Raw genomic sequence first — 15667 nt, 5'->3', positions numbered from 1 at the left:
TGGTACTGTTACTAATTCTAGTATAACACAGGAACCATGTTATTCTTCTCCCTTTCCTTGTTTATAACTTCTATACTATCAGCATGTGTATCAAGTAGTTGTGAATTCATGATATTTTCAGTGCTAATCCAGTGCCACAGGCTTCAGTATTAGCCTCTTCCTCTTGCTCACTTTCAGCTTCTTTCTCTGACAGCGAGACACCTAGCACCCGTTGTCTACATTCTATTTCCTTATTAATTAATCTTAGGATACTATAAAAGTAGTTTCAGAGTTTTTAGCCCAGACCACCATGGAAGTAAATGTAGCACAATATTTGTACACTTATTTTTGTTTTCACCTTCCAGTGTTCAGTTATGATATTATTTTCCAAAGTTACTTGGGTTAGTTCTTTTGTAGTTCATTTGTAGTAAAATAATGGACCTCTAAAGTCCCCTAAGGGGTGGTATAATACAGACATGGTAAGAGTCTGCCCACCAGAGTCCTCACCCTTTTATATAGACTTAGCTGGAGACAGGTCAGTCCTCAGGTAAGCACCACTGGAGTAGACAGGCCCTCTGGGCTCATTACCTTGGTCCCAGTCCCCCTTTAGCTTGGTTCTAAGGAGCCTGACGCTGCTTTGGGGTAATGAAACCTGGATATTCAGCAGCCTACCCATGGCCCAGAATGAAAAGGAGGAAAATTTCTAGGTGACCCGTGCTGGCCAGCTAGACAACTGGAAGTTCTGCTCAGTACTTTCAAAACATTTCACTGACACAAACCCAGTAGAAGTAGCTGTATGGAGTAGCAGGAAGACTTTAAAGAATTCACTTCCAGAAGTTACTCCAACACAGCCGGGTGTGGTGGCACACTCTTGTAATCCCGGCGCTTGGGAGGCGAAGACAGGAGGATCGCGCATGTTCGAAGCCAGCCGCACGAGCTGGCTTAGGAGACCCTGTTTCCAAATAAAAATGTAAAAATAGGTCTGGGAGTGTAGCCCGGAGGTAGAAGGGCTTCCAGGAACCCCACCCCAGTACCACCACCAAAAAAAAAAAAAAAAACTCAAGGTTCTTTTACTTCCTGTACTTTGGCTCTGGATTTTATCTGCTACCATGCATCTTCCGTGGACTAATTTGGGCCATGTTCTCTAGTAGGTGATTGAGAGGAATAGAACATGCTCTCTTATCAAAACCCCAAACCCAAGTTCAGGTGCAACACTCTTCATGCATCTCTCCTACCCATTTCACTCCCATTGTACAGTCAGAAACTCCTGTTTTTCTGTTTTTGTATAGAAAGTTTCACTTCCAGCCTACCCTACTTTCTTTGGCAGTGAAATCTCTTGGGGAGATTCAATAATCCATGTGTCATTATTAATTAGCAGAGAAAACAAGAGATTAACTATGAAATTCTTACACTTTATTTAGAAAGTGGCCTCCTTCTCACTCTATGCTGCAATATATTTTTGTTTTATTAATAAGATTAAAAACTCTATGATCATTCCTGCTTGTGAAAGTTAGAGACCAATGAAAGATGGGGTGACATTGGCCTTAAGGGTTATTTTTCTGGGGATAAATGTTTAATTTGCTTATTTAGATAGGTTTTTCTTTTAATAAGACGATAATGACCGAAGGAATTATTGTTAATGTTATGCTTGTGGCACATCACCTCCCGAAGCCCACCCCAAACTAAACCAAGAAGGCAAGGATATATGAAAAAGAAGCCTGCTTTTTTTTTTTTTCTGACAGGATGATGAAAACCGTAGTTAAGTACCTTATTTGTATAGCATGATTCTTCTCCAAAGATCTTAGTTTTACCAGAACTGCCTACACATCACTGAAGCAAAACCATTTCTGAACTGGCACATGGCAACCATCCTCTTAACAGTCTCCTGCATCTGGGGAGGGAAACGAAGGAAAAGCCTCTTTGCAAATAAAACTGCATAGAAAGAAAAATGGCAGTGTACATCTGAAAAATATGGGGATCCATTAACTCTCCCCTCCAGGTTTACTGCCAGGGGCAATGTGTGGCATACATTTCAGGAGGCACTTGAGGCATTGTTATGTATTACTTTACAGAGGCAACCCTAGAGAAATTTCCAACTAAAATTTAATGTGTTTTGGCAAGGAGGTTTCTTGTTTATTTTCTTTCATGTCTCGCCCTACGAGTAAACCAGATCTTACCTTCCATTCTCACAGAAGGGACGGTGAAGGTCACTTTGACAGAATCTTGGGCTGATAGTTTGCCTTTCAAAGTGCTATGAAGCCTTTTTTGATCCCAGAGATTCCTATTCTTAAATATGTGATTGTTTTCCTTTTCTTTTTAAAACGTTAAAAGAAGTACTGGCTGGGCTTGTGGCTCACGCTTGTAATCCCAGCATTTGGGAGGGTGAGACAGGAGGATCGTGGTTCGCGAACCAGCCTCAGTTACTTAGTGAAGCCCTTTGCAATTCATTGAGAGCCTGTTTCAAAATAAAGAATAAAAAATAGGGCTGGGGGTGTAGCTCGGAGGTAGAATGCCCTTGGGTTCATTCCCCAGTACCAAAAAAAAAAAAAAAAAAAAAAAAAAAGTACTGATTAAATTTTGCTTTTAAAAGTTAAGAAAGGAGTTTTGACATAAATGAAGTCCTCTAACATTTTACAGAGTGGAATATCTTTTCTCCTAAACACTAGACAGTTCAGGTGAATATGTATAAGGATCTTGAGCGGGTAAGGAACAAATGACATCATATCATTCATTGTCTTGCTGTCAGATTACCCTGGAGGCAACCTGAACATGTGTCTGATCTATTCTGAGGCGAGCTCTGTTCTTGATGTAGTTTGCGTATGTTTGGCCAGGGGTGGAGAAAGGCGAGCAGAGAGTAGGGATTGATGGAGAGATGGAAGAAAGTCTTGGAGGAAAAGAGAAGGCACTGGGGAAGTGGCAGGGTTGCCTTTCCTAAAGATACGATGGCTTCACCAGATCTGGTCCAGACTGCGTAGAGAAAGGAGCCATTTCCTAATAGTAGCCAGGTGATAGGTAGGCTGTATTAAAGCCATTCTTTAAGAGAGCCCAGTCAGGTGCAGTGGCACATGCCTATAATCCCCATGCTTGGGGCCCGATACAGGAGGATTGCAGGTTCAAGGCCAGACTCAGCAACTTAGCAAGACCCTGTTTCAAATTTTAAAAAAGGGAGGGGGTGGGGTGTAGCTCAGAGGTAGAATGAATGTTCCTGGGTTCGATCCCCAGTAGAGACAGAAAGAGAGAGAGAGAGATGAGCTCCCACAATCTTCTACTGGCTAAGCTTTTACTCTATGGGGAGAATAAGCAGTTGCTGCCTGAAATTCTACTACTTCTAGAATGAAACAGAATAGCTAATAGATAAATACAGCAATATTGTTGATTGAAACGTCTTAGCAGAATTAAGAGGAATTTACAAAACGTCCTTATGTTACTGGTACATATTGACATATTTATGAGTAAAATGATATAATGTCTGATGTCTGAGATTTATTTTTAAATACTCCAGGAAAAAAAAAAAAGGTGCTGGGAGACAGACGGAACATGATTGGCAAAATGTTGATAATTTTTGAAGCCGAGTGAAGATTTATTCCTTTGTTCTTCTTTGAGAAATGTTTGTTAAATTTATGTAATAAGAACTTATTTTTTTAAAGAAAGTTTAAAAGAAGAAGAAATTTAAACACTGAAGTTTCTCCCAGCCGTGGTTGTCAAAGCTTAGACCTCTAGACTTTTTCATGGGCCTAACAGCAAGTCCAGGGCTGAGCACTATGTTCTGGGAACTGGATGTTCCTCTAGCTATAGGAGTGTCTATAGTTGAGGATGGAGCGGTGCCATGATTTATTCTCTTTTCTTTAGGGTAAGATGATGAAAATCAGGAATAGAATGGGTCACAGGATAGTGCATTTCCATTGCAAAATTCACTGATGGTTCCTCTCACTGAAGACTTTATTTTTCCACAGTAAAGATTTTCCTCTAACCAATCCCCAGGCTCTTTGTAACATCTGTGTGGACTTTTACCTAGCTACAGTGGTACCCCCCCCCCAAAAAAAAAAAAGAAGCTGAGGAGTGCTTCCTTTTGTGGCAAAAGAATGTCTGTTCTTTTTGGAACAGGAGCAGCCAAGAGTCACTTGGAGGCCAAGGGTGTGGCTCTGGCTCTTTTTCTGACTTTTGGGCCTTGGCCAACTCCCCTAGACCACTAGTTGCACCACAGATAGTTCCATTCAGCAAAAATGAATTGTAAACTTGTTGACATTTTTGTCCTCTTTACAATTCATTGTTTATTTTTCCATGACGGAGAATTTTGATGCAATTATCACTGAGCTTTCTGACAAAAGGGAAATAGCTGAGGAATTTTGATGAGTTATCCACTTCATTAATCAGAACAAGCATCTCTAGTGACAGGGTTAGAATTACAATGAAGATTAGATAGCAAATTGCTGTTCCACCTAACGTCAATCATTTGCAGTGACAGCAGTGTGATTACACTTCAGGGAAGAGCTTTTCTTGCCAACAGATCGAGGGCAACTCCAGTGCAGGTAATAAATTTAGCAGGGCGAGCTGTCATTTCTTCTCTTGAGTGGAATCCTTAATGACCAAGTAATGTCTTGTGGAAGATTTTGAGGGGAGGAAAGCATTTCACTTAAAACTTCCTGAATTTCACATTGTAGTATTTTATTTTAAAAAGGATTATAAATATGTACTTAGGAACAGTTCATCTCCACAGTGATTTTCTGTACTTTATTTACCTGTATCAAGCTTTAATTAGCACTACTGATAAAGAAATGGTAGAGTTAGGAAAAGAGCCTGGTGTGATGGTGCATGCCTATAATCCCAGCACTTGGGAGGCTGAGACAGGAGGATCACAGGTTCAAATCCTGTCTCTGCAACTTAGCAAGACCCTCTCAGCAATCTGGTGAAACCCTGTTTCTTTTTTCTTTGTCTTTTTTTTTTTTCGTTTTTTCTTCTTCTGTATCTCTGTGTGTGTGTGTGTGTGTGTGTGTGTGTGTGTGTGTGTGTGTGTCACTAGGGATTAAACTCTGGGGCATTCTATGTCTGAACTAGACGCCAACCCTATTATTTTGTATTTTTAAACAGGGTCTCACTAAATTACAGAGAGCCTCACTAAGTTGCTGAGACTGGCTGTGAACCTCTCATCCTCCTGTTTCATCCTCCCAAGTATTGGGATTGCAGCCATACCTGGTTGAGACCCTGTTTACAACAAAAAATAAAAAGGGCTGGAGATGTAACTTGGAGGTAGAATGCCTTTGGGCTTAATCCCCAATACCTAAAAAGAAGTTAGAGAAAGAATGTATGACTGTATTTGAAAATGTATCAGAAATAAAAACCTAGTACAGAAACAGATGAAGTTGAAAAGAAGTGAAAGCAGTTACCTGGCTAGTTAAAATGTTAAATTCTCCTGGCTTAAACAAAATGCATTCTTTTTCCAACCTGGTTATGGTTTAAAATCATATTTCTTATTTCAACTAACAAAGAGATCAAACACTATTATAGCTCCAGAGCGTAGAACTGAAAAGGAGAATCAGGCCTGGGAGCAGTGGGGAGTGAGCTGGGGAGGGGGAGGAACAGAAAGGAGAAGCAGATCACAGCAGTGGGAGTGGGCCACCTCTCTCCCTTCCAGATGAGAGCAGAGGGGGATCTAGAGTGTACCCCTTTCCCAAGTAGTTTCTTCCAAGCACATTTGTGAGACTCATGTTTACCTGAATAATGCCTGCTATGAATAAAAAAATAACTAAGCAGCTTGCTTTGATCCATACTTTATTTCTTAATTTAAATTTTAATGGAATTGCTTTTTTGTGCAGACAGGGAAAAAACCAATAGCAAGTCAATTCCAAGGAAACAGTCACTCTGTGAGTCTGTCACTTTGCTGCTATTAACTTCTGTGTAGTGAAGCTGAATTATAGACCTTTAAAGCTGATAATTTTATTCTCAAAGTCTCAACTTAAGTATTTTTAAAGAAATATATTGACTACAGGACTTATAAACTCAGAGTTTCCCCTCCTGAATTCAGATGCTTTTCTATCATGGTAAGTTATATATGGAGTTTTCTTTTCTTTTCTTATGGAAGCAGCAAGGAATTTGCCGTTTATTTTTAGTATACACCAATTACCTAATAGATTAATCAGTGTGACAGAATGTTTCAGTTTTAGCCACAGATGTACCATTAATTCTTTACTTTGTAAATTTAGTCATTAACTGGATGCGGTAAATCATATGGATATCTATAGTCTCTATTTTGTTATGATGATCTAATAACTAATAAAGTAGTACTTGCATAAAAATAAAATAAAGGGCTAGAGATACACCTCAGTGGTAGATCACTTGCCTACCATGCACAAGCTCTGGATTTGCTCTCTAAACACTGGACCCCCCCCAAAAAAAAAAGTTCTGAAAAAATAAAATAAAACATAGAAGTTTTTAATTGTTTGTTTGTGAGTGGTACTGGGAATTGAACCCAGGGACATTCCTTCTCTGAGCTAAACCTCCAGCCTTATTTTATTTTTTTATTTTGAAACAAGGACTCGCTCAGTTGCTGAGACTGGCAGCAAACCTGTCCTCCTATCGCAGCCTCCTGAGCAGTGGAACTATAAGCATGTGCCACCATGCCCACCAATACATAAAGGTTGATTTAAACTTTACAGAGAGGGAATGGAGTAGGAATTGGAGAAGAACTAAATGAGCAACGTGTGCATGCATGCCTCTACCATCTTGTACTCCATTAAGACGTATGGTTACAATGCACCAATCAGAAAATTAAATAAATAACAAAAAGAAAAGGAATATAGAAATGTAAGGACTTTACTAATAGTGTTATTACTGTCAGGATGGATTATGTTTCTACTGTTTCATCATTAAAAACAATCCAGGAGTTAAAATTAGAGATAGCTATGTATAGAATATTTCACAAAATTATTCAGGAGTAATCTTTTAAATTAATCTAGCAAGTAGATATAGGCTGTTTTCTTTTGACCAGGCACACACTAACATCTTTCTTATGCTGTATTTTATGAAAATGATAAAAATGCAAAAAGTATACTTCCTCAACCTAGCAGCCACCTCTCTCTTTGTTTTTATGACTGAAGGCATATGCTATATTCAGTAAATCATTCTTCCTTCCTTCCTTGGAATCTAAGGTAAAGGTCTGGAAAATATACCCTCACTTGATATAATGAAAAGGGAGCAAGGGCTTTTTAAATGAAAAAAATTAAATTAAAAAGCAAGAGCTTTTTCCCAATGAAAAAGTATAATAATATCATGTAGTTTGTCTAAAGAGGAATATGACTGATATCCTGTATAGAAAGCAATTCAGGCCAAAACTATACTATATTTTAAAGATTTCTAGCATCTGCTTTTTTATGTTATTGGTCTTTTTATTTCCTTTCTCCCTATAACCTCTCTAAATTAGAGATTTTATCTTTAAAAATTCTGTCCAGAGTTTCCAAAATCCAATATAGTGCTGCTTAGTAAATGTTGAATAGTGAATGTTAAGTATTTTTACAAAGAATGAAGCGGTAAATAGGGCTCACTCCACTTTCTCCTCTGCTTCCCATAAAGGCACTTCCTGTGAGATACTTTCTCTTTCAGTCTCCCTACACTCAGCGCCACTCCCAGATTTGTCGTTTCCATCTATGGGACGTAGTCCCTTCTTTCAGGAGGCTCACAGTCTAGTGGAAATCAGTGAACTAGTGGTTAGGCATAGTGTGCATGAGGGTTTTGACTGATGAAGCCTGGATTGCTCTGGGAACACAGGAGGTGGCACTTAAATTTGGAGAGAGGGTTGATAATAGGAAGGCTTCCTGAGAGAGGAGACTCCTGAAACAGGGAGAGAAGAGGCCAAAAAGAGAAATGAGGAAATGAGTATGAACATGTGAAATACTATGATTGGTGAGAGGGCCAAGAGCCAAAAGTAATTTGATCCAAAAGAATGTAAGATTAGCTGTAAACACAGAATGTATAGACATTTTAGTGTCTTGTACTCAAGGACTAAAGCTCCATTCTATCCTAATGGGATATCCCACTTCAGTTGTACAGGACATCATTGGTGTTAGTTGTAACAGGGATGGATTAAATGGTTGGCATGTTGAGCTCAAGACATCCGGGCATGGCAGATCATGTTGGAAGCAGGTCCTTCAAGCCTCTCAAACAAGCTGCTTAGTCCATGTCCTTGATGTGACTTGTTTCCCCTTCCCATAGGACTGGTACCTTACAATGAGAATTTAGTGTTTTTGTTTAAGTCATAAGGTTGAGATTGCCTCTGTTGCATGACTTGATTCTTATCACTGTAAACATAAAGGAACTGTGCTTTGTTCTCTCCCACCAAGGTCACCAAACACTAGCACTGATTGGTGGTGTTTTTTTCAAATATTTTTACTACAGTGTCAAAAAAGATATTTCTCTGCCTGGCACAAGCTGATTCTTGATCATAGGATTAAGCTGGGGAAAGCTGGGACTCTGTCTGACTGGAAGCTTCAACTGAAAGTCCTGCGTGCCTGGAGAGACTACACAAGATCTCAGAAGTCGGTGAGGGAGACCCAAGCCTTGGAAAATGATCTTAGGGAAGAAAACAGGTACCATTACTCATACCATACATCCTTCTAGTGTGTCTATCTAGGGCATGTTCTTTCTGAAGAATCCAGAAATAAACTCTAAAACTGCTGTTCACAGGGATTATATTACCCATTTGTAAAATATGGTAATGAGTTTATCTATGTTACATCTTAACTAGATTTTTTTTTTTTCTGGTACTGGGGATTGAACCCAGAGGCATTCTATCTCCAAGCTACACCTCCAGCCCTGTTTTTTTTTTATTCTATATTTTGAAACAGGGTCTCACTAACTTGTGGAGAGCTTCACTAAGGAGCTGAGGCTGTCCACAAACCTGTGATCCTCCTGTCTCAGCCTCCCGAATGCTGGGATTACAAGTGTGTGCCACCACCCCCGGCTTCAACTAGAAAATTTTAAATGAAAATGATAAGCTAACAAAATCATTTCATTAAAATATATAAATGTACTTAGTTTTCTTTTTTGTAGAGGAACAAGTATTAGGCTTTTCCCTGATATGAATGTAGCAGCATTGCACCTTAGACCATCTCACAATTCAAAAGAGGGAGCTTGGCTTATATACCAATAATTCTCATTGATAGAAATCACTGTCTGAACATAAAATGTTAATTAAGGACACAAGGAACATCCATCTGGGAGGGCCAACCTGCCAAGAGTGATTCCTCCCACTCTGCTGTCTTTTGTTCCACACCTTATTTAGAGGTTTTTTTTTTTTTACACTTTTATATCAGTTCCCTCATATGCTTGTAACCCAGCACAAGCATAAGACACAGAATTTGTCTTCAAATGAAGCTTTCTTTGTTCTATCATCATAAATTAAATACATTTTCTTCTTGTTTCTAAGCTCAACTGTGCATTCTGTCTTTTGTTTATTTGTTTTATGGTGCTGGGTGTTGAACCCAGAGCCTCACACTTGCTAAGCATATGTTCTACCACTGAGCTCTACCTCCATGCCATCAACTTTGCATTCTAGAATCAGTATCATAAATCTAGAAGGAACCATTTGTTTATTTGGGGAGGCATTCTTATGTATGCTTGTCTGCTGATGACTTGATCAATTACTCAGAGTGAAAAATTAAATGGTATGTGGAAACATTGCCACAGGGAAGGGCATGGCACCCCCTGAAGCTGTGCAACTCAGTAACAGTATCATCAGGCCCTGGGGAAGCTATATAGGAGACTGTACAGGCTCCCTTGCTCTCCAAGAATTCACAGTTGCATGGGGTAAAAGATGACTAGGGAATATGGGTGTCAAGCAGTATTGTAAACTGAGGAATACATTCCCTTTTGCTGCTGAGAATGTGGCAGAGGGGAGCTTTGTGACCAAGGAGGCTCTTTAGGAGTGCCATCAAGAACATAGGTCATGATCAGGATTCCACATGGTAAACAGGATGTTTCTAGGCAGAACTTGGGAAACTGGGGCAGTGGCATGAAGGGTAGCCATCAGGATTGGCTGGATATAATGAAGCATTTGTTTGTCATGTCCATCAATTTTCTGAAAGGCTTTCAATGTCAGGACAAGGTCAGTATTTTAGTCAGTGCCTCTGTCTTTGTGACCAAAATACCTGACATGAGCAGCATAGAGAACGAAGAGTTTATTTGGCTCCTCACAGTTTCAGAGATGCAATCCATTGCTGGCCAACTCCAAGGCAGACATCATGGCAGCACAGCATGGATAAAGAAAGCTGAGCTCAACTCAGTGACCACCAGAAGCAAAGAGAGCGAGCGCAAGGAGGAGCCTCAGGACATATCTAGTTCCCAAGACCGTGCCTTCAGTGATCCACCCCCTCCAGTCAGGTCCTACCCTCAAACCTGTTTGCATTACCCACACACAAGCTTTGGGTCGCATTTTAAATCCAAACCATTCTTTGGGAGGTGACTAAAGTTGTTAAGCAAGAAAACAAACTTTTCTACAATATGCTGGGGGAAATATTTAGTTTTAGTTTTTTTTTTTTTTTTTTTTCTTAAAAAGATCACTAGACAACTCTCCTGTAATTTGTTTCCAGAATCCTAGGACCTAGTGGTTGATGCAAGAGGTTGGGACAATGACTCACTGAAAAATGAGTGATGGCAGGGGTTTTTGAATACAGAAGGTGAACTGGAGGTGGTGTGATGTGGAAGCAATGTGAGTGAGGACACGGAGTGAGTTGAAGCTGAACTGTCACAGCTAAAGCAGCCCATGAGATTTCATGCTAGAAGATGCTTGTAGAAGAAAAAGCTGCACAAGTTAGGATTTCATTCCAATTAAACTGTTTAAATATAAAAGCACTAAGTGGGGATTTCATAAGAGCAAGATGTGCCAATTTTATTTTTTTAAGATCTCAGAATTTTTCATCTCATATCTGTGAATCATTTTCAGGTGTCTATATTTAAATGTTCAGAATGGGTACTAGTTGTTTTTTTTTTTTTTTCAAACTGCCAGAGTTGGAAAATATTTAACTTATAATAATTTTTTACTACAAAGTTTTAGAACAAAAAAATATCCTAAAGCACCAACACACCTCAAAGATCTTCTGATCCAGTCCCTCATTTCACAGGTGATAAAGGAAGGCCTAGGGAGAAAAAAAAAATGACTCTCCCAATCACGAAGCTGAGAAGAGCTGGTTCAGGACCAGAGCCTTGTCTTTTTGATTTGGCGTCAGATGCATTTTCCTCTACCATGCTGTTAAATAGCATCTAGGTCATGATTCCCTAAGATGCCCATGGAGTTCAACTGTTTTGCAATATAGATTGTAACAGATAAAAACTAAGAGTGTCAGTTAAGAAATGACATGTCTTCCTAGGAACTTAAGAGACAAAAGGGGCTATCTCAAACAGATTTTCCTTTGGGCTTCTTTTCTCCAAATCCCTGGCTCTCTGCATGTTGTGCATTGCTTTAAAATTTGTTTAGGAAACTGGGTGATTTTGTTCAAAGATAGTTGGGATACTAAAGGTGGAGAAGAGAAATCCAAGTGTAGCTACTACAAGTGGAAACTAAGACCCTGAGATTGACCATGTCAGCAAAACCAGGACCCTCTTTACTGTGCTCATCAGGGTATTTCCCAGAGCCCCACTGGACTCCAAATACGTATTTGTTTGCTATTAAGTAGGTCAGTAAATGACCCCCTTCAGGGGTAGGCGCCTCACAGGGCCAGTACTTCCCTCCTGCAATGTAACTTGAGAGTTTTCAAGCATTCTTTGTAAATAGTGAGCTAAAGGGAGAGGAGAGAGCATTATTATAATGGTTACTCATTGTAGAAATAATTCTTCCTGCACGGACAAGACACAGGTTATTTTGCGGCTCATTCCCCCAGATGTCACTGCAGTCATTTGTTCTGTCTGTGATTCTGTTGTCACCTGAGTCCCCTTCCTGTACCATTTTGGTTTTGCCCCCTGAGGATTCCTCTCACCAGCCTTCCTGGTTTCCATTCAGGGCCCAGCCTTGCAGGCTTCTTTCTATTCTTCCCACTTTCTCTCTGTAGCAACAACTTCTTCTTATTCATAATTTAGCAATCCTCTTTTCTTATTGAGCCGGTGTCAGAGTCTCACCTCCACTGCACTTATTTCTTCTAAAAATGCATCTTGCCTTCCCTAATAGGAATTGTGGTCACTCTATTTTTATCTATCTTTTTTTATTTAAAAAGTAAGTATTGTAACTAATGGAGTTAGAAATTTTCAGAATCATAATACAGTTTCAGCATTAACGAATGTTTTCAAACCCTGAGAATTCATTTACTTAGAAAATGCAACACAATTCTGCTATCACACGTTTGACATGGTGGTATTGAAATTTAAACTGTATTTGCAAATCCTTAGCATGTCTTGCACATTGATTCTAGATATCCTATTCCTCCTCTCTCCCTTGCTCCCTGAATTTCCAGCCAGCCCAAGACAAAATTAGGAAGAATCAGGATTATTTTCCACACCCTGTGCCAGCCGTTTTTGAGCCCTGCATTCCTGATTTCTCAGTTTTTTCCTGGGAAGCGTTTCTGCCCTTCTCCGTATTAACCTCCACAGCATCATCAGTCTTGTCCTCACTTGCTCCAGTGCTCCGGGCCTTGCCTGAAACATGCTTCTCTCCATCCCCTTCATCACTCAAGCCCCTCACTCTTTGTTACTGTAATCCTCAATGTCAGATAGTCCCCATTTCCGGCACTCCTGATTTTAGCCTTCTTTGGGGCAATCATTTATGGAGTGCATCTGCTAATCGTATTTGATTGTCCTTTCCTCTGTACTCACCTGGATACCCAGGTGAACGGCCAGAGGCTACATGGCATTTGCAGCTGGTACGGCTTCTATGTATCTAGCAGAGAGGCAGGAGGGCGAGGCTTGCATTGCCTGGCTCACTCTATAATTCTTTAAACCAGAATTGTCTTATCTTCCAGTTCCTCCCTGCGGGCTCCCTAGTGCATTATGGAATGCATTAGCTCACTCATTCCTATTTTTGCTGAACCTGCTCATCCCAAATGCAGCTGTTCCTGTCACTGCCATTCTTAGGTTCCACATCACATTCATATGGTACTCAATCAGATCACTGGTATGTGGTTATTCATCATTTCCCACTCCCTTTTTAAAAATTCAAGACACTTTTTAGACATCCAGTAGTCTTATACTAATATAGCATTTTTCCCACACATGTGAGTTTTGTTCTTTATTTTCAGATTTTCTCATTGAATTAGTCTGTCAAGAAAAAACACTGTAGAATAGACAGTATAGGGATCATAAACACCATCTTTAAGGATGAAACTGCAACTTTAAGGTACTTGCCCGGTGTCCCAGCTCCAGCTGTGTTCTTCTGGCTTCTAAGTGATGCACCTCTCACTAAGTGTCCTTTGAGCCACGGATCATGGCAGCATGGTTCACACTTAAATTCCTACTTAAACCTTTTGCATTTTATGATCTTAGGTCTGTAAGAGACAGCCTTTCTTTGCATGCAGTTATATAATTGTAGTGATCGATTTATATTCTCTTCTACAAGTTTTCTGATTTTAGTTTGCAAGCACAGTGGGGACAGGCTGTTTTCCATAAGAGAACCCTGTCCATCTTAGGATTGTCTGGGAATTGAGTCTGAAGCCATTTCTTTAGGTGAACCTACCCAAATAAATTGTGTTCGACTAAGGTTACAGGAAACTTAGGTGACATTTGACTTTCAGAAATATTTATGGTCTTAGTGTCATCTTTTTAACAGAATAGGAGTTGGCTTAAGTGGCACCTTGTCACTCCACAGAGGTGACACGTAAGGGGCGGGAGTGGGGCCAGGCTTCTCTTTGGATCATCAGCTTCTCTGCTTCTGCGCTTCCACTTCAACCCACAAACACAGGAGTCTCAACTACGTTTCAGACCCCAACACAGCCATTTTAGGGCTCTAAGCACTACAGTGAATGTTGTTGTTTTTTTCTTACCTTTTTTTGTCTTACATTTTTCTCTTTGCCTTTTCATACTGTCCAAATAATCTTCTCTCTGACATTCAAACCCCAGTGCTACTTTTGGCTGTTTATGCTGTAAAAACATGAAAATTAACACATCAGGTAAATTTCACACTCCTACTTCCTGAGCAGATTGATGTAAATTAAATTTCACATTAATCAGACCGAGCAACATACATCTTTAATCCTGTGGAAATTTATATTTTTACTCATGTGAGGAATGTACTATAGATCTTTTTGTGTGTGTTTCCTTATTTTGCTGATACTTTTAGACCTTTGTTGTTACCTGCATTACCACCTAATTTATGTTTTCTAAAATTTTTATTACAAGGTTATTTAATATCATGATAGTTACTTAATTTACTTCCATTAAAGTAAAATATTATATACAAATGTTTATTATCACCTATAGTATACTTTTATTACAAAAACTACCCAGATTTTTTATTACAAAAAATAACCAAGGATTTATTGAGTATTGACCAACACATTAGAAAGATCAGCTAAATACACTGTTAGTAACTGTTGCAGCCGTTTTTGTGCTGCTGTGACAGAACACCATAGACTGGATAATTAGTACACAATGGAGGTTCGTCTGGCATAAGGTTCTGGAGGCTGGAAAGCCTAAGAGCATAGCACTGGCTCTGACCAGGACATGACATGGCAGAAGGAAAAACAGACACAGGACAGAGACAGAAAATAGGGCCAAACTCATCCTTTTCATCAGAAACCCACTCTCAAAGCCAGGTGTGCTCATTCACTCCTATAATCCCAGTTTTTGGGAGGCTGAGACAGGAGGATATCAGTTTTGAGGCCAGACTGGACAATTTACTAAGACCCTATTTTTTTTTTAAAAAAGGAGGGGACTGGGGCTGTAGCTTGAATGTAGAATGCCTCGGGTTCAATCCCTATTACCAAAAAGTAAAAAATAAAAATAGCAAAAGAAAACCACTCTTAAGATAACTAGTCCACTCCCATGATGAGGACTTAATCTCTTCATGAAGGCAGACCCCTCATAGTTTAATTATGTTTTAAAGTTCCCATTTCATATTGTTACAGCAACAAATTTCTGCATGAGTTTTCAAGGGTATATTTCAACCATAGTAGCAGAGTTGCTTATTTCTAAAAAAAAAAAAAAAAAAAAAAAAGTAGACTAGATTAGAGGAGAAAATATCAGAATATATCTCTGGTATAAATAAAAGGTAAATACTATCTAGTGAAACTTTTGTTTCACTAGAAAGAGTTGTATATATGTACTTTTTGTTACACACACACAGAAACACATATACAAACAAACTTTATATTGAGTCACAGTGTAACTTTTTTATTGTAGGTGGCAATCAAAAGAGGTTTTAAAGTCATGTAAACATTAAGAACTTTAGAACTTTGTTCTCCTGGTTCATTGGCTTTAGAACTCTATAATTTTTTTTGATATGACCCTCAAAAGCACCCACAGTGAAAGTTAAAGCATGATCCATTTCTGTTAAACATATATAATGTAGACAGTGTTATGGAGAACTTATACCAGTCACCATTCCGAGATAAAATCAAGTAGGCATCTAAACAATACTAGATTTAAACCCCAGCACTGGTCCCTGATGCCACTTAGTAAGCTCTGAGCTCCCAGCCACCTCGTCAGGGATAATGACCGTCCACCTACAGCTAGATCTCAGATGCTTGAATTCTTGACCGGCTGCTACCATAGTGTC

At 39.4% G+C, this 15667-nt stretch overlaps 1 protein-coding gene across 1 annotated transcript in view; it reads left to right on the top strand.

Moving 5' to 3' along the window:
- Positions 1-15667, top strand: part of CCDC191 (coiled-coil domain containing 191) — a gene marked incomplete at both ends in the record, with an annotated part of 73499 nt that overhangs the window by 29423 nt on the left and 28409 nt on the right. Inside the window, one exon of the mRNA XM_080696786.1 lies at positions 8368-8558. Within this exon, the coding sequence (XP_080552912.1) occupies positions 8368-8558 (191 nt within the window). The remainder of the gene's footprint in view (positions 1-8367; positions 8559-15667) is intronic.

This window comes from Muscardinus avellanarius, assembly GCF_963383645.1.
Source record: "Muscardinus avellanarius genome assembly, chromosome: 5".
Classification (NCBI taxonomy): Eukaryota; Metazoa; Chordata; class Mammalia; order Rodentia; family Gliridae; genus Muscardinus; species Muscardinus avellanarius.
This window is presented reverse-complemented; position numbering and strand designations above follow the sequence as displayed.